General features: G+C 34.8%; 1 protein-coding gene across 1 annotated transcript in view; it reads left to right on the forward strand.

Moving 5' to 3' along the window:
* The window catches only part of MYO16 (myosin XVI), a 693,538-nt gene that overhangs the window by 485,343 nt on the left and 189,631 nt on the right, over positions 1 to 18,564 (forward strand). The window contains 4 exon segments of the mRNA XM_020970073.2: positions 5,110 to 5,185; positions 10,119 to 10,294; positions 12,814 to 12,894; positions 13,155 to 13,360. Of these exon segments, the coding sequence (XP_020825732.1) occupies positions 5,110 to 5,185; positions 10,119 to 10,294; positions 12,814 to 12,894; positions 13,155 to 13,360 (539 nt within the window).

The following is an 18,564-nucleotide window of genomic DNA, read 5'->3' on the forward strand; positions in this document are numbered from 1 at the left end:
TTTAATCACTTTTCCCACATAGTTCCAAATTCCTATCTAAAATGATAGGATACTCCACCAACTGTAAATTGATGTGCCCAGCTCCCCACATCTCTGCTAGAAATTTTTTATCATTTTTTATCATTCTTACTGATATTCATGATGTGAAGTAAAAGCTCTGGGTATTTTAATTTGCGTTTCTTAGATTGTTACTGACTTGGAGCATGCTTTCATAAGGTCATTTGTAGTTTACTATTTTTTTTTGAAGACTGTTCACATCCTTTGAGAACTTATCTACTGGGTGATTATATTTTAGGAAACCCACAGCATTACAAGTATTCCCTCTAACACATACTAGTTAGGTGACCCTGGGTAAATCGCTTAATCATTCAGTGTTGCAGGCAGCTGTCTAAAGTTATAAGTCACAGAAAAGGTAATGATCTTCATTAGTATAATATTTCATTACTGGGAGTTTTCTATAACAAAGAAATATAAGGTCTGGTTTCTGCCCCAAAAAACAAACAAATAAATAACCTAAGTCACTACATTGCCTTGAACTCTTTACCCTTAACTCAACAGAATTTTAACTTTAGTCTCTAAAAGGTGCTAGAGGGATTTTACTCCAATTCTAGTACACTGAAATAATCCAAAAAATAGAATTTAATAAGAGTTTCACCTGGAAACACCTATATGTAAAATAAAATAAAAGCTCATTTCAGTTTCTAAAAATTTAAGTTTTGTGATAATTCAAGCACAATATACATGAATCTTATTCAGTAAAACTTAAAAATATTTTTTATCCTTGACATTTCATGGTCATAAATCAGGAGAATGCAATCCCAAATCAGTAGCTTTTGACAAATCAAGTATTCTAGAAATTAAGAATACTTGCAATGAGCCCTAGCAGGTGCTTAATCAATGCTTATTCACTTGAACATCTGTGTGAAGCAAATAATTTGTGTGTACTATAGGACTTTCATGTTTAGGATACATTATTGTGTCATTTAAGGATACTGGGAATTGTCATATGATTATTAACTTAGCTACTTTCCTTTTTATACTCCCATTATATCTTGGTACTGAGAGGCAGTGCAGGATAGTAGATAGAACAGGCAATAGGGTCAAGAAGACCTCAGCTTGAATCTTGCCTCTACCACAAACTGTTTGAGTGCCGTTTGGCAAGTCACTTACCCTCTTAGAGAGCCACACAACTTTCAAGCTCACATGTTACAGAAGAGTAGTCGATTCACATTGATGGAGGGAATGTCCATTCTGGGGAGCCTCACAACCGATGAAATCAGAAGTCCATGTCAAAATAATATTAATGCTACTCTTAAAATCAACAAAAGAATATTTTCTTCTAAAATAATCTATAATCAAAATTTTATTGTCATGCTGGTCCTACTATTTTGGAACTCAAAAATGTTTTTCAACATGGAATTAAAAATCAATTCAGTATCTGATATTGAAACAAATGCTAACACAATAAAAGTCACCTATGCTATTCCCCTTATAAGCTTGGTGACATCTGTGGTATGAAGAAAGAATGTATGCCAAGAATTATTCATGTAATACGTAACAGCATCCTGTTACAAATATAATTGATTAGATTATTTAGAAGCAGGTGTATATTGTCATTTTTATGAGGTATAATGTCATATGCTTTGAAAACATAATGGACATATTTAATTTTACAAATCAGTAATAAGAGTCCTTAATTACATATGCACAACTATAAGATATAATTATATTAATTACACAATTATATTAATTATGCTGCAATGACAGTTAAAACTATTTGCTTTCCTGTACCATTCTGGTTAATTTATTTCATTTACTTTGAGTTTTTAAATTTAGAAATAAACAATTTTTAACATGGCAAATGTACACATAGCAAGAAAGAATATATTTCCTATAATATGGTGTCAGAGAATGTTAGAGCTTGAAAAATCCTTAGAGAACATCTAGTCCAACTCCTGTTATTTTCCAATGAAGAAAATGGAAGACAGAGTAGTTAAATAATGCATTCCAAGTCATCTAGCAACCATATTCTCTCTGGTTTTTGCTCATGTGCAACGATGAATAAATCTCAAACAGCCTGGCTTTGCTCTGCCAAGCTGAACAGTCCTTGGTTTTAACAAACTACTTACTAATCACTCACAGGCCACATGATGAGGGTGAGACTGTATTTGTTACTTGTGTCCGAGGAGCTTAGCTCTGTAGGACATAGGATCCTAGATTTGGCTCTGGATGTGGTCTCAGTGGCCATCTGGTGCTGTTCAGAATTGTTAACAGATAAGTAAATTAAGGGCCAGAAGAGCGGCCTAAGGTTACACAGGTAGTAAAGAGATAGAGCTGGGATTTTAACCCAAGTTTTCAACTCCATATCCAGAGGGCTTTCCCCTAAGCAAAGTTGCCTCCACTCTATTAGTGAGTACCCAGGTTTGTTTTCAGAATAGGCTACTTGGCTTCCTTTAGTTCTCTGGTTATGAACTCTAAACCAGCAGTTAGATTTGAAATATGTGGCTTTGATCACTTTGTTGGTGCTGTTGTTCAGGCATTTTCAGGTGTCTGATTCTTTGTGAACCCATCTGAAGTTCTCTTGGCAAAGATACCAGAGTGGTTTGTCATGTCCTTCTCTAGCTCATTTTAAAGATGAGGAAACTGAGGCAAATAGGGTTAAGTGACTTGTTGAGGGTCACACAGCTAGTAAGTGTCTGTGGCCAGATGTGAACTCAGGAAGATGAGTCTTCCTGACTGGCAATCTGTCCACTATGCCACCTAGATGTATTGATTACTCAAGTTTCAAATGACAGCTCAGCGTAATGTCTGTGGTCCTGCCATTTAAATTCCTTAAAATACATTATTTGCTAACAATAAATCATTAATATGACTTTTGCACTAATAAAACATTAAGCATCTATCAATATACATACCTATACACAAAGACATGCCATATACCTATATATTTGTATGCATGTGTGCATACTGCTTTGAAATTATTTTGAACATTTGAATGAAAGTACTGTATTGACTTGTTAGTACCTAAAGACACTCTCAAGAGTGTATGGAAATAGCATTTGTATAATAGTTTCTCAATATTGTGATGATAATAGCATTTACATTTCAACCTTAATAGAGAATTATGAAAAAATGCTGATTTATTAAAAGACATAGTTAAATCCATTAATGAATTAGTCATTCAATAAACATTTACTAAGCGTCTATTATATGCCAGTCTAAGCAGTACTAAGCACTGGGGATACAAAGAAATGCAAAATAGTCCCTGCTCTTAAGGAACTTAGAGTCTAGTAAGGGAGATAACATTCACATAACTGTGTACAAATCAGCTATATGCGGCATAAATAGGAAATAATAAACAGAAAACACTCAAGGGCTATCTGCAAAGGCTTTCTGTAGAAGGTGATACGTAGGTACGACTTGAAGGAAATCAGGGAAACAAAAAGGTAGAAATGAAGAAGAAAAGCATACTAGAAATGGGAACAATCAGTGAAATTGATCATAGTCATACAAAATGAGAAAATGATGAAGATTTTGGCTTTCATAGGTTTACTTAATTATTTAATTTGACGTATATCTCCTTAAATTCCACACAAAAGCATAAAATCCATTTCAAAGCCAAATATTGATGACCTTACAATTATCTCCCATTATGGGTATCAGTGATATTCTATTTTTAGCTTCATCAGAAGCAGCTGGTGTTGATGTAATCAGAATTAAATCCTGGCCTTTGGATTTCAAGATTTTATGTGCTATTGTTGTCATTGTTGTTGTGTTACCATACCACACTGATCAATAATAAGTACTTCCCTTATTTAAGGGAAATTTAATCCAAAAATCTAAGAAGAGTTATAAAATACAGATACAAATCATTCAAATACAAGACAGAATGCGAGTGCTTAGAGGAGATACAAAGCTCTAAAGAGGAAAAGAACATTTGGGGTTAAGGTAAATCAAGGGAAGCCTTATAAATATCAGCACCTTGAAAATGACTAATATAGGATGTGAAAAAATTGAGACACTAATACGCTGTTGGTGGAAATGTGAACTGAGCCAACCATTTTGGAGAGCAATATAGAATTATGCCCAAAGAGATATAAAACTGTATACTTTGGCCTTGTTTGCTTTGATCTAGCAACACTACTATTAGGTCTATTTCCCAAGGTGATTAGGCAAAAAGGAAAATAACTTATATGTTCTAAAACATTTGTATTTTAGTTCTCTTTGTGGTGGCAAAAAACTTGAAATCGATGAGAAATTTCCCATCATTTGTTAAATGGCTAAGCAAGTTGTGGTATATGATTGTGATGGAATACTACTTTGCTATAAGAAATGATGAGCTAGTTGATTTTAGAAAAACATGAAAAGATTCACATGAAATAATGAAGAGAGAAATGAATGGAGCCAAGAGATGATTATATACAGTAACAGCAATGTTGTTTTAAGAACAACTGTGAAGGACTAAGTAATTTTGAGTATTGTGGTAAACAGTCTGAAATGGAGATTCATAGTTTCATATTGAATATTTTTTTTAAAAAAAATTTACTGTGAACAAAGAAATGGATTAAGTTCAAAATGAATAAAAATGAGAAAATGAGAAAATGACTAATTTAGAATTCAAATAATACATAATGGACTTTCTAATATAGCATCGCACTTTAAAGAATCAAAGTTACCATCATCAGGTTTGGATATTCTGGAAATGCCCTTAAATTATTTTAGAGTTTCGATTGCAATTATCACCTTTCATTTCATAAATGTAGGGAAAATTTGCTATTTGATACAGTTTTCCAAGAGGTTTTTGGTCCTCCTGCATGAAAGGGGCTACCTGGCTGGGAGTCATTACCACTAGCACTTAAGCTCATGAATCAGAATAAGGTTTTTCAAGTTAAAATGCAAAAGGAACCTATTGTTTAAATGTGAACAAGTATAAAATGAGACTGAAATGATGAAGCATTGAACCTGATTCGTTGTGAACCCTGCAACTTATGGATTCTTTCTTTTTGTGAATAATTTAAAACTTCAGCAAAGTCAAGTTATTCTTTAAAGAAAATAATCTTCACAGTCATGTTTAATCATTAGTAATTACGCCATTTTCTTTCATTACAGGTGACTTATGAAGCTGTTGGAGCAATTGAAAAAAATAAAGACTCCCTTTCACAAAATCTCCTATTTGTAATGAAAAGTAAGGCTTTTAAAAAGACTGTTAAAAATGCCATCATTTCTTATTTCTCTAACCCGGAACACAGTTTTGTAAAATATGCCACCAACCAAAGAATAATTGAAACATAGTTTGCATTTTAATGCCCTGAATAATAATGGCCTGGCTCTTTCAGCATTATACATTGGTTACAATTTAATTTGAAGTCCTGTAGAAACCATGATTTAACTAAGCTTTTAGCAGATAGAAACGTAAAACACCTTTATATAACATTAGTGATATGAATATAAAAAAGCTTTTCTCTAAAGACTAATGAAGATGAATCAGGCTTCCCAAGTTATTTAGGCTGCAGCAGGGTGAATTTCATTACTTAAGATGACTGTGGAGTGCAGCTTGGAATGGTGTTTTATTCTTATATATTTCTTAGGTACCTAGTAGCAAGCAAGGTACAGTGAGTGGAAGAATCCTATCATTTCATATTCCTGTACACGTGTGAATATATCTTGAGCTTAGCTTTCTCCAGTTAGTAATGCTTTCATTAATAGCAGTTCTGCAGTGATTCAGATTTTTTCTAATAACTATTTTCAATTAGCTAAATTAAATTCAATTCAAAGTGCCTCTTTCTTACTTATTGCCATACATGAAGTGAGAAAGGGCTGTTTTCTTCATGGAACTGATATTGTGGTCAGGTCTCACAGTTGCGTTAAAACTCCTTATTGGTTAAAAGTATCCTCCAGATAGAGGACACCCATAGAGTATTGTAGAAGGGGAGAAGGGAAATCTCATTAGCTTTTTGATTCAACACTCCAGAAACAACCTATTGGCTCTCATAAATGGGCCAGGATATTTGCTGTGGCAGATAATGTAGTCATTGCTGCATTTTAAAAGCTAGGACTATTGACAAAAATATGAACCTATTGCTATAAAGAGTACAATGAAAGAAATGAAAGAATTGATGCAGAATATATTCTTATTGATTACCACTTTAGAAATATTTGAATTCTCATTTGTTTGAACTTTCTTTTATAATGTTCTTTTAACAATAATCTTTTATGAAGGCCTGATGTATAAAATGTATATCGAGAATATTGTTTTTCAGAGAATTAGAGTAACTTTTTCTTGCTCATTGTGTTCTTGTGACTATAGAAAGCAAATTCAGTAGAGAAATATAATCTCCAGTGAAATTGAAACCCCACTTATCTTAACAGAGTCCAATATTTATAGCCATTCTTTTCTATGAACAGACAATGAAGTTTTAAGAAGGAATAAAAAAACAATGTTTTTATTGTAAGTTTATTAGCCCTTAAGCTCTTTGGAATAAATAGAAAGAAGGGGGGAAAATATCTTCAGATGTTTAGGCTTTGTCAAGCTAGCAAATATTTAACAAATATGTTTTAGGAAGATAGGATGTCCTTTGCTTCTCCAAAAACTTTTTAATGGTCCTCTTTTGAATAAAGTTTAACAGCATAGGCTGTCGTACAACCTGACATCATTCTCTCTTCCCCAAAGCCTTATCTCAAAGAATTTTCCTGGTACATAGTAAGTGTTTAATAAATGCTGGTTGACTGGTTCCACAGATTCTACACTTCAGCTATATCAGTATTTCTCACTTCTGTATCATTGCATGTACGTACCTCTTTCTATGTCTAGTATATCCTCCTTACCTATCAGTCGTTGAATTTAAAACATAATGCATGATCTTCTGAATCATGATCTGAGCCTATCCTTCCTGCTCCTTCCCAGTTTTATCTGACATGTCAGAACTTGGTCATACTTTAGAACAAAGCCCAAATGTATTCTCATCATAAATCCTCCCATGTTGATTGTGTTCCTTCCTCCCTAAGGCCTTGAATAACTGTTGGTTTAGTCTTTCCTTTATTCATTTATCATGTCTTATTTCATATTATTTGGAATATATGCCATGTCTCCTTACAAGGACATGTCTTACTTACTTACATGCATCCATCAGGGAAAGGACAAAGTATTTCCTACTTGGTTCTATGGAAGTAGGGGAAAAAAGCCAGTCCAGGTTTGTTTTAAGGTGTCTTTAGCATGCTAATATGTAAGGAGCTGAGGTAAATGGGAAACTAATTACTAAAGCAAGGATTTTGAACCAGGGTGTCAGCATCTGATCTAGAAGCCAAAGTGCAAAGAACACAAGGCAGCTGACCCTCTAGCTGACTTAATATGAATCCCTAAAGTTTCAGGATTTTTATTGCAGATACTTGCATTCCCTTCTTTTGACTGGAACTGATGTGCTAACATGGCTGGGAATAAGGTCCACCATGCCTCTTTCTGACTCAGAAGTCTTTGTTGTTAAACCAGGGGTACAGACACACTTTTATAAAAATGTGAGTTCTGATGAGTTGAATTGATTAATTCAGTATGAGTGGGTGTAATTAGGTAAAATGCCACTTGAGTCAGATGCCAGTTAATTCAGTTGGATAGAACAGGATGTTAATAAGGCCAAGATAACAAGTTCATTCTCCATATTGATGGACTAATTAACTTTTCTGTGTTCCATAGACATGGTCAGCCCCCTTGATCACAGGCAGCTTTCTTTCCAATGTTTATAATTTAGTTGAAAGGAATACTATTGAGAGTGGGTGGGCAGATAAACACAAGGTTATTGCAACTTCTGAAAATTATGTGAAGCATATTCTCTTTTTATTATAGATTATAATTTAGATTTAACTTTATAAATGAAGATTTATAATTATATAAGTAGATTTAACTTCACATATGAAGGATAATATTTTATCATAAATATGTCAGAATCAATAAACATCTAATTGTAGGAGACCCTTTATTAAGAGCTACACAAGGATAAAATGTATATATAATCAGATATGGTCCTTTTGCAATAGCAGTTCACAGAAACCAGCAACACCAATGTATGCTTGAAGAAGCGTTATGTAAATTGACATATTGGCATTGAATATCAGAGGGAAATGATTTTCTCTCTAATAGAAAACACAACAGCTAGAATTTGGATTATATTACTACACAGAAAGTTAATCAAAGCCATTCACATTTGACTTCATTAGGCTTTGAACCCTTGGAAAGCAGGGGCTATTTTTTCTTTTCTTTGTTTCCTCAGCACTTAACACAGTGTCAAACTTTGAATGTTCCCTTCACCACTAAGAAAAGATGGTTTATCTTTGGACCAGTAATATTTTTTCCCTAGTTTGGAGGATAAATTCCTGAGGTATCACGATGATAGAATTTTTCACATGTACGTATTCAGTGGCCCTTTCCTGGTATACACCTAGACCCCCAACTATACTACCTCTTTCAAAACCTGGTGGAAGAGTTCTCATATATAAAGAAGAGTAGAAAAATGCTAGATTTGGAGTAAGATCTAAAGCCATTTTGCCAAGGTAATCTCTTTAGACCACTATTAGCTCATCCATTAGTGACAGAGCTGGACCAGATGGAGGTAATTTGCAACTCTAAATCTATGACCCTATGATCTTTATGCAGAATTGACAAAATTTTGCAGAGGAAAGGTAGAATCAGCCAAGTGCATGTTTCAGAAATTATCTGTTTTTGAATGACCCCAGAATTATTGCTAGAGAAACCTTAAATAAGGCCATCAAGTCCAATCTTATCTTTTTACATATTGTGAAATAGAAGTTTAGAGAGACAAAATGATGTGTCCATAATGACGTGGGAAGTAAAAAGTAGAGTAGTGATTTGAACTCAAATCTTCTGAACTCTGATTTAGAAGCTTCTTTTTTCTTTTTAATATCTGTATAAGCTTTTAAGAAAATTGATATTTTATTCATATACTTTCTATTCTTTCTTTACATTGTCCTATCCAGGGACATAAGTGCAATTGCTATGCATAGAATTGATCCATTCATTCAATTATAGTATACATTAAAGGATAAAATTGCTTACTTATTTTGGTTTGCTACAATCACGCAGTGTAACAATGTTCGATTGTGTTAGCTCTGTGATATCTTTCTCTAGAGCTAGAAAATAGAGGAACTTTAAAGTTATTGCTATACTGATTTGCATCCAGGAAGGATCACTAAATCCTCACCTTAAGTAAGAGATTAAACTGTTCTCCTGTTGAAAAGGTACACATAAACAACATACTCAAGTTTATAAGTAAAGTAAAAATCCATTCATTCACACTCTAGGCCTCCTAGAATCAGGGAAGTAACAATATGGTCTCAGAGCTAGAAAGATTTATGTCTTAACTCTTTTTTTATTATTGTTGTTGTTGTTGTTTTTTAAAGGGCACTAGGCTTTTCCTAAAAGGATATATATTTTTTTTGCTGCCACTACTACAGAAAAGAGTCACTTCTCTTTAACTATAACTAACTCTGGAAATCATTGGACCTAACAGAGATAGTATCACTCCTTGAATGACAACAAGACAGGCTAGATCAAAGAACAGGGTAGAAAATTCAACTAGAAAGAATGGTTATTGGCAGATACTGTACCAAGTGGCTTGGTCCAGTGATGCCACATAAGACTGGAAGATACACATAAGTACTCTTTAGTCTAGCCAACTAAAATTCCCAGTCCAGAATCCAAGAATTAAGAAGCAGGGATCAAGAACCTAAGTCAAAAAGTCTAGGCTATAAAAGAATAGGACATAGTCAAGGGGCCTGAAATGGAAGACAAAACTGGAAGCCAGAATGGATCATGATGCTGAGCTTCTCTGAAGGCTCTATGAGATAGGTAGGAGCTTCCTATAGACCTTCTGTAAAAGTTTCAAAGTACATATGGACTTGGGACCCTTGGATGAAGATCATAAGAATACATGTCAGTAGTGGGAAAATGAAAAGTCATAGATTAAGGCAACATATGACACAGGGAATATATGAGGAGAACCCATTTCAATGTTTCTTTCAGTCACCTAGACATATAAATTGAGGAATAAATTTGAGTGATGTAAAATATTTCTACCACTACTTACCCCATACACTTGTTTATCTTTCAGCAAGTGAAAACATAGTGATCAATCAGTTGTTTCAGTCCAAATTGACACAAACAGGATCCCTCATAGGTCCCTATCCTTCCTTCAAAGTTCGATGGTCCAGATCTATCATGCTAAGTAAAAAAACACCAGCTGCCTCGGTTACCAGTGAAACAAAGAAATACCTGGAACTCAGCAAGGTAAAAATCCTTTGTGACCCTTCTCCCTAGCAAATTCTTAATATGTTTGTCTTAGTAGCCTTGTTATTTCTTTCAGCCATCTCTACCTCCATATGGGATGTAAATGGAGGGAGAAAATGACTGTATACAATAGAGTCATTGAAAAAAAATTGGAGAAAGAAAGGTATGAAATCTACTTTCTTCCCAGGACAATACATTATAGTGAAAATTCAACAGCAAGTACAATATTAATAATTTTATTGGTTGTCTGTGCAACATCCTATTTATGTTTCATCTCTATGGCTGTCTTTTTGATGAATGGGAAGTAACTTCAGGGACAGTCGGCTTAGAGGGATAAACACAACTTCCTTATTCTGTTGACATTAATCACTTCAGAGGTTTTTGGTCTCCAAACAATAAATTGTAGTTTCTTGTACAGACATGGTGTATTTTTCATGGACTAGAGCTTTATATTTTTCATTTATTTTGAAGGTATTTAACTTCTCCTTCAACTTAATTTTGATTTTATATTTGTTCCATCAAAGAATATATATCCATATATTCTGCCTATTTAGTAGAATAAAATCGAACCATAAATAGAACTGAGAATTGACCAATATTAGTGAAGCAATCTAGGATTTTGTTTTGTTTGTTTGTTTGATTCAATGTCTTAATGTATTTTTTTTTATTCCCCTTGCTTATCTCTGCAAAAACTATAAAAAGACAGGGAACTGTAATTGGGAAGATGTCAAGCATAATCAATTAATAGAAATGTTGTCCTATACCTAGCTGAAATGCATTTTGCTATACTTATTGAAATAAAAGCTTAGTTGTCTTTTACAGTGGTGTCAGAAAAATTGTATGGTAGTGAACATGGATGGAAAATAATTTTTTCAGAGCATGCTGGGTTCAGAAGACTTAAGAATGAAAATTCATTCAAAGTAGATATATTGATGCTGATAAGAACTTTTTAGCAAATCTCATCCTTGGAAAATGGTGGCTTCTGTAAGCAAGAAAAAGTATCACTGTTTATTTCTCTGTTCCTTTTAGTTTCCCCTGAACCTTTCATTTGAAATATAATGAAAAACTAACCAGCCAAATTATTTAATTGTATTTTTTAAAAAGAGTGTTTGTTAAAGGGACAAAATGGAATGTTATAGATTCCATTATCTCCCCCCCAATATCTAAATTCAATTTATTAGCCATTTCCTAACTCAAATTTCTGAGAAATTAAATCAGTCCCAGGGGGTTGTTATGTCCAAGTAAGAAGAAACCAAAGGGTCTAATTTCAAGAGATGGTATTCACTTAATAGGAATTTTACCCTTCTCTCATACTTTTTCATGAGCATCTGCTATCATCCTTATATTTCTTTCATAAGAAGTATTCTAATCCTGGATCCCTCAGCCCCTATGACACACTGCAATATTGGCATCTTTCACAGTCTTGTAATTGGACACTGTACCTACAATTCTATTTGTATGAAAATTGCTTTTATACCTAACCTCCTTATCACATTGGCCTGAGAAGTGTAATTCATTAGGACAATTTGACTTTTTTATTCATCTTAATGAAGTTAAGCTGTTCTTGTAATGGAAATACTTCAAAATTGATCAAATAATTTCTTGTTGTTTTTTAATCTCTACTCTCACCCCAACTAGAGCAGTAAAGCTAATTACCTTATCTTTTTAGATTGAGGTTTTTAGATCTCCAGAAGTGATAGACCAAATCTGTTGCACTTGTAAAATTTACTGAATTATAATGTTAAATCAGACAACCAATTTACTATTGGGTGAGATATCATTAATTGTCCCTGTGTCCTTCTTTTGCTCAATATCCTTTTCCTTACATTGCTTTAAATGCCTTTATCCCTTCTAAATCTCTTCAATTTTAGCTATATATGCGAAGGTTTTTTCACTTACCAGAACATTATGCTATTTGTTATTATTTTACTTCTTATAGAAATAAACCAATTTGTTGTCAACCTTGGGAAGGCATGTAATATATTTATGTATTTTATCAGTAAAAAAATACATGACTATAAAGAAAGCAAATAAAACATCTACTTAACTACTTATTAGAGCTAATCTTAGAGATACACTCTAATGATATTAAAATGCTTCTTTATAGAAAAAAGTCCTCATTTTCTCCTTTGGCAAGCTACATATAATGAAAAATATGTGTTGCTATTTTAGCCCAAATTATCAGAATGATTTTCTGCAGAGCATACATGTTGCACCAGCAAATCAAAACCTAATGCTTGAATGCATATTTGTGCTCAACTGAAAGTAAGTTGGCAGATCTGACTTAGAAAATACTCCTTTTCTTGAAAAGTTGTCACTCAAAGAAAGTTATTTACACATTCACTGGGTCATCTTCCCCAACATATATTAAAATTGGTAAAAATGCTCTGGTTCTGACTTCAGAATTTATGCTGTAAGTCTGTATTTGCCTGCAAGGGATTTTATATATGATATGGATGTGTTACTTTTCTCAAATTCAGATAAAATCTTTCTCACATGCTTTCTTTTTCCCCTTGCAGCTCTTTAAAAAGAAAGGAACTTCTACATTTCTGAAGAAATTGGAAAGGAGAAGTCCACTCACAGTGGCATCACAACTCAGGGTTAGTGTTATTTTTTTAAGGTTATATACATGTTGTAAAAACAGCATATAACTATACTAAATATGAGGGCTTTGATTAGCATCTTTCCTCCATTTGGCTCAGGAAATTAACTTAGATATTCATATTAACCTTTAAATCAAAAATAGTGCCCAGTAAGTATGAGAGAAATAACTTGAACATGCAAAATTTCACAATGAACTGCGTTCTTGTCAATCAATGTGTTCCTCTGAGAATCAACTAGGTTTTACTTCTCTCCATAGAAATCCCTCATGGATATCATTGGGAAGCTTCAGAAGGGCACACCACATTTTATTCATTGCATCAAACCCAATAACTCTAAGCTGCCAGATACCTTTGATAATTTTTATGTGTCTGCTCAGCTACAATATATCGGGGTCTTAGAGATGGTGAAGATCATTCGGTATGGATACCCAGTCCGCCTCTCCTTCAATGATTTCTTATCAAGGTAAAGTCTTTTGAGCTAGATAAAAGCTTGTTTCACCTATGGTACAGAGCATGCTGTGATATTCTGCAAGAGCCATCATAGAGTGTTTTGCTATTGTTGTTGTTTATGATGAGGCTTCAAATCAATTTTTTTCAAGAGAAACCTATTTCATTGAGCAAAGATTACTATATTTTAAATGAAGAGAACCACATCCAAAGAGCTATAAGACATTATTGAAGCTCCCACCCACCCATACACCAAAATATGCAGAAATTGGGCAAATGTAAAATTCATTCAACAGATATTTAATGAGCTTTATGCTGGGTTAGGTATTAAAAGGAATGTAAAAATTTTTAACACACACCATAATTTAAGACAGAATAAGGTAACTTGGAGAATCATAAACAAGTGGTTGGGTAGTTCAAAAGAGGATAAAACTAGGTATGGAATCAGGGAAATATTCATGAAGGAAAAGACATTCAAAATGGGCTTTGAGGAATGCATAGAATTTATTTGCAGGGTTTTTTAAAATTTTTTTGATATAAATTTATTTATTTTTAGTTTTCAACATTTACTTCCACAAGATTTTGAATTCCAAATTTTCACCCCATCTTGCCCCTCCCCCAACCCCAAGATGGCATGCATTCTGAATACATCTTCCCCTAGTCTTCCCTCCCGCCTATCTCTTCCCCCTTTTCTCTTATCCCCTTGCCCTTCTATTTTCCTGTATGGCAGGATAGATTTCTGTCACATTTCCTGTATTTCTTATTTCCCAGTTGCATGTGGAAACACTTTTTTTTTAAACATGTGTTTTTAAAACTTTGGGTTCCAAATTTTCTCCCTTCCTCCCACCCCACCCACCGTCATTGAAAAGGCAAGCAAGTCAATACAGGCCATACATGTGCAGTTATGTAAAACACTTCCATAGTAGACATGTTGTGAAAAACTAACTCTATTTCCCTTAATCCTATCCAGCCCCCCCATTTATTCTATTCTTTCTTTTGACCCTGTCCTTCCTCAGAAGTACTTCCTTCTGATTACCCCTTTCCCAATCTGCCCTTCTCTCTATCATCCCCCTGCTCTCTTGTCCCCTTCCTCCCTTATTTTCCTGTAGGGTAAGACAGATTTCCATACCCAATTGAGTGTGTATGTTATTCCATCCTTAAGCCAAATCCTATGAGAATAAGATTCCTCATTTCCTCTCACCTTCCCTGTTTCCCCTCCACTGTAAGAACCTTTTCTGCTTTGTGTGAGACAATGTACCCCATTCTACCTCTCCCTTTCTCCTTCTCCTAGTATAATCCTCTCTCAACCCTTAATTTTATTCTCCAGATATCACCTCTTCATCTTCAACTCACCCTGTGCCCTCTATCTATCTATCTATCTATACATACATATATTTTTTCCTCAACTACCCTAATACTGACAAAGGTCTCATGAGTTATAAATATCATCTTTCCATGCAGGAATGTAAACAGTTCAGCCTTAATAAATCTCTTATGATTTCTCTTTCCTGTTTACCTCTTCATGTTCCACTTGAGTCTTGTATTTAAAAGTCAAATTTTGTATTCAGCTCTGTTCTTTTCATCAAGAATGCTTGAAAGTCCTCTATTTCACTGAATGACCATTTTTTCCCCTGAAGGATTATACTCAGTTTTGCTGGGTAGGTGATTCTTGGTTGTAATCCTATCTCCTTTGCCCTCTGGAATATTATATTCCATGCCCTGTGTCCTTAATGTAGAAGCTGCTAAATCTTGTGTTATCCTGATTGTGTTTCCACATACTTGAATTGTTTCTTTCTGGCTGCTTGCAATATTTTCTCCTTGACCTGGGAACTCTGGAATTTGGCTACAATATTCCTAGGAGTTTTCCTTTGGGGATCTCTTTCAGGGGAGATTGGTGGATTCTTTCAAATTCTATTTTGCCCTCTGGTTCTAAAATATCAGGGCAGTTTTCCTTGAAAGATGATGTCTAGGCTGTTTTTTTGATCATTGCTTTTAAATAGTCCAATAATTTTTAAATTCTATCTCCTGGATCTATTTTCCAGGTCAGTTGTTTTTGCAATGAGATATTTCACATTGTTTTCTAATTTTTCATGGATTTGTTCTACTGTGTCTTGATTTCTCATAAAGTCACTATCTTCCAATTGCTCTATTCTAATTTTTAAGGAAGTATTTTCTTCAGTAAGCTTTTGGACTTCCTTTTCCATTTGGCCAATTGTTCTTTTTATGGCATTCTTCTCCTCATTGGCTTTTTGGACCTCTTTTGCCATTTGGGTTAGGCTATTTTTTAAGGTGTTATTTTCTTCAGTATGTTTTTGGGTCTTCTTTAGCAAGCTGTTGACTTGTTTTTCACGATTTTCTTGCATCACTTTCATTTCTCTTCCCAGTTTTTCCTCTGCTTCTCTTACTTGCTTCTCAAAATCTTTTGAGCTCTTCCAAGGCCCGGAATGGATTCATATTTTTCTTGGAGGCTTTGGATGTGAGAGCTTTGACTTTGTTGTCTTCTTCTGGTTGTATGTTTTGATCCTCTTTGTCGCCAAAGTAAGATAATATAGTCTGACTCTTTTTTGCCAGGTTTGCTCATGATCCCAGCCAACTATTTGAGTTTTAAACTCTTTGTCAAGGTAAAAGTCTGCTTCCAGTGTGGAGAATGTACTGTCCCAAGCTTCAGGTGTTTGTATAGCTGTTTTCAGAGATACTTCTAGGGACCTGCAAATTTTCAGTTCTTCCAAGGTGGTATAAGGGTCGAGGTGTTTACTCTTTTCCTGGCCTGTGCTCTGGTCTTTGAGTAACCGGACACAAGCAATCTTTTCTCTCTTGGAATTGTGATGAGGGTTTTCTCTCCACCCCTACTACAAGCTCCACCGCCCCAGCGCTCCTCCTCACCCCAGGACAGCCACCCAGAACTGTGACCCAGATCCAAGAACTGGCAAAGAGATCCCTGCAGTCCCCCTCTGATCAGCCACTTGATTCCCCCTTAGTCTGTGGGCCCAAAGCTCAGGACACAGCCACCGCCCTGGCGCCCATGCTCTGAGCCCTGTGCTCTGGAACTGGCTCTGACCTAGCTCCTCTCTCAGCACCGCAGAAACGGACTTTTCCCACTGACTTTCTAAGTTGTCTTTGGCGTTTGCGGATTGAGGAGTCTGGAAACCACCACTGCTGCCTGTGATTCATTCCTCTGAGGCCTGCTCCATGTTCACTGAGGCCTGCCTGCCCATGCTGAACTGCGCTCCTCTCCTCACCCTGTGCGATATGCCTTTCTGATCAACCATCCAGGCTGTCTTGGGCTGGAAATTTGTTTTACTCTGTCTTTTTGTGGGTTCTGCTGCTTTAGAATTTGTCTAGAGCCATTTTTTTTACAGGTATTTGGAGGGGTTTGGGGGAAAGCTCAAGCAAGTCACTGCTTTCACGCTGCCATCTTGGCTCCACCCATGTAGTGTGTTTTTTTAAATAAGTCATTTCTTCTAATTACATGTAAAAAATGTTAACTTTTTAAAAATTTTGAACCTCAAATTCTCTCCCCTCCACCCTTCCATCTTTCCTCACGGAGAAGGCAAGCAATTTGATGTAAGCTAATGTATGTGCAGTCATGTAAAACATATTTCAATATTAAATCATGTTGTGAAAAAAAGACCAAAAGACCTCAAGAAACTAAAAGAAGCTAAAAAATATATGCTTCTATCTGAATTCAGATTCTATAAGTTCTTTCTCTGGATGTGGACAGTACTTCTCATGAGACACTTAAAATTGTCTTAGGTTATTGTATTGCTAAGAATAACTGAGTCATTCAGAGTTGATCATTGTATAATATTGCTGTTCTTGAGTATAGTATTCTCCTAGTTCTGCTTACTTCCCTTTGCATCAGTTCATGTAAGTCTTCCCAGGTTTTATTGAAAGTATCTTGCTCATCATTCCTTATAGCACAATAGTATTCCACCACAATCATACATCACAACTTGTTTAGCCATTCCCCAATTAATGGACATCCCCTTAATTTACAATTTTTTGACACCACAAAAGAGCTGCTATAAATATTTTTGCACTATGTACAACTTGCTATTCCTTTAAAACATGCAACAAAATTATCATGTAAATTTCCTTTTTTCTCCTTTTTTTCTCTCCTCTCCACCTCATCCCACTTTCACCTCAAAGACAGCTACCACTAGACATAAATAGGTATGTATGTGTAAACTTATTGTATATATACTTCTATTTATCAATTCTTTCTCTGGATGGATATAGCATCTTTCTTCACATGTCCTTGATAGTTTATTTGTAGTGGAAAGGAGATTGCAAGATCTGTGTTTGAATCCCATCTTTGATGGGAGCAAGAACAAGTCATTTAAACTCTTTGTCTCATGTTCCTCATTTGTAAAATGAGGATACAAATCCCAGCAAAAGCTATCTTACAAATCCCTTGTGAAGAATAAATGAGAATATTGGTAAAGCACTTTGTAAAATTGAAAGTTCTAGAAAAACACTACAATAACAATGAATCTGGAATGGCCAGAGAATGGGGGACAAGTCCTTTGGTAAAGTCCTATTCTCGTATCTCATTATAATGTTGAGATGACCTTCAGTTATTTAAAATAATTGTGAGATGTATCAGGTAATGGGGATAGGGTAAAAAGAGAGGCTGAGAGAGAAAAATAAGGTGGAGGGAAACTTACAAATAGTAATTATAACTTTGAATAAGAATGGGTTATTTATAGCAGTATAGCCGCTCTCTTTGTGGTGGCAAAGAACTGGAAATTGCAGGAATCCCCATCAATCAGGGAATGGCTAAACAAGCTGTAGTGTGTGGTTGTGATGGAATACTACTGTGATATAAGAAATGATGAGCCCAGTGATCTTAGAAAGGCATGCAAAGACTTCCAGGAAAAGGTGAAGAGTGAAGTGAGCAGAACCAAGAGAACATTTTATACAATAACAGCAATATTGTTTCAAAAATGACTGAGCTAATAAATCATTTTGGCTATCATAATTCCCAAATTTACTATAAAGGACATATGAAGAAAGATGCTATCTGCATCCAGAGAAAAAAACTGATAGAAGTATGTATAGAATAATTTTACACATATGCATATACATACATATACTTGTATACATGTATATGCACACACATATATATGTGTATATATACATGTGTATGTGTGTCTATATATGTATGTGTGTGTGTATGTGTGTATATATACACATGGTCATGGCCATCTCTAGGGCAGG

Source organism: Phascolarctos cinereus, unplaced genomic scaffold (genome assembly GCF_003287225.1).
Source record: "Phascolarctos cinereus isolate Bilbo 61053 unplaced genomic scaffold, phaCin_HiC Scaffold_7;HRSCAF=346, whole genome shotgun sequence".
Lineage (NCBI taxonomy): Eukaryota > Metazoa > Chordata > Mammalia > Diprotodontia > Phascolarctidae > Phascolarctos > Phascolarctos cinereus.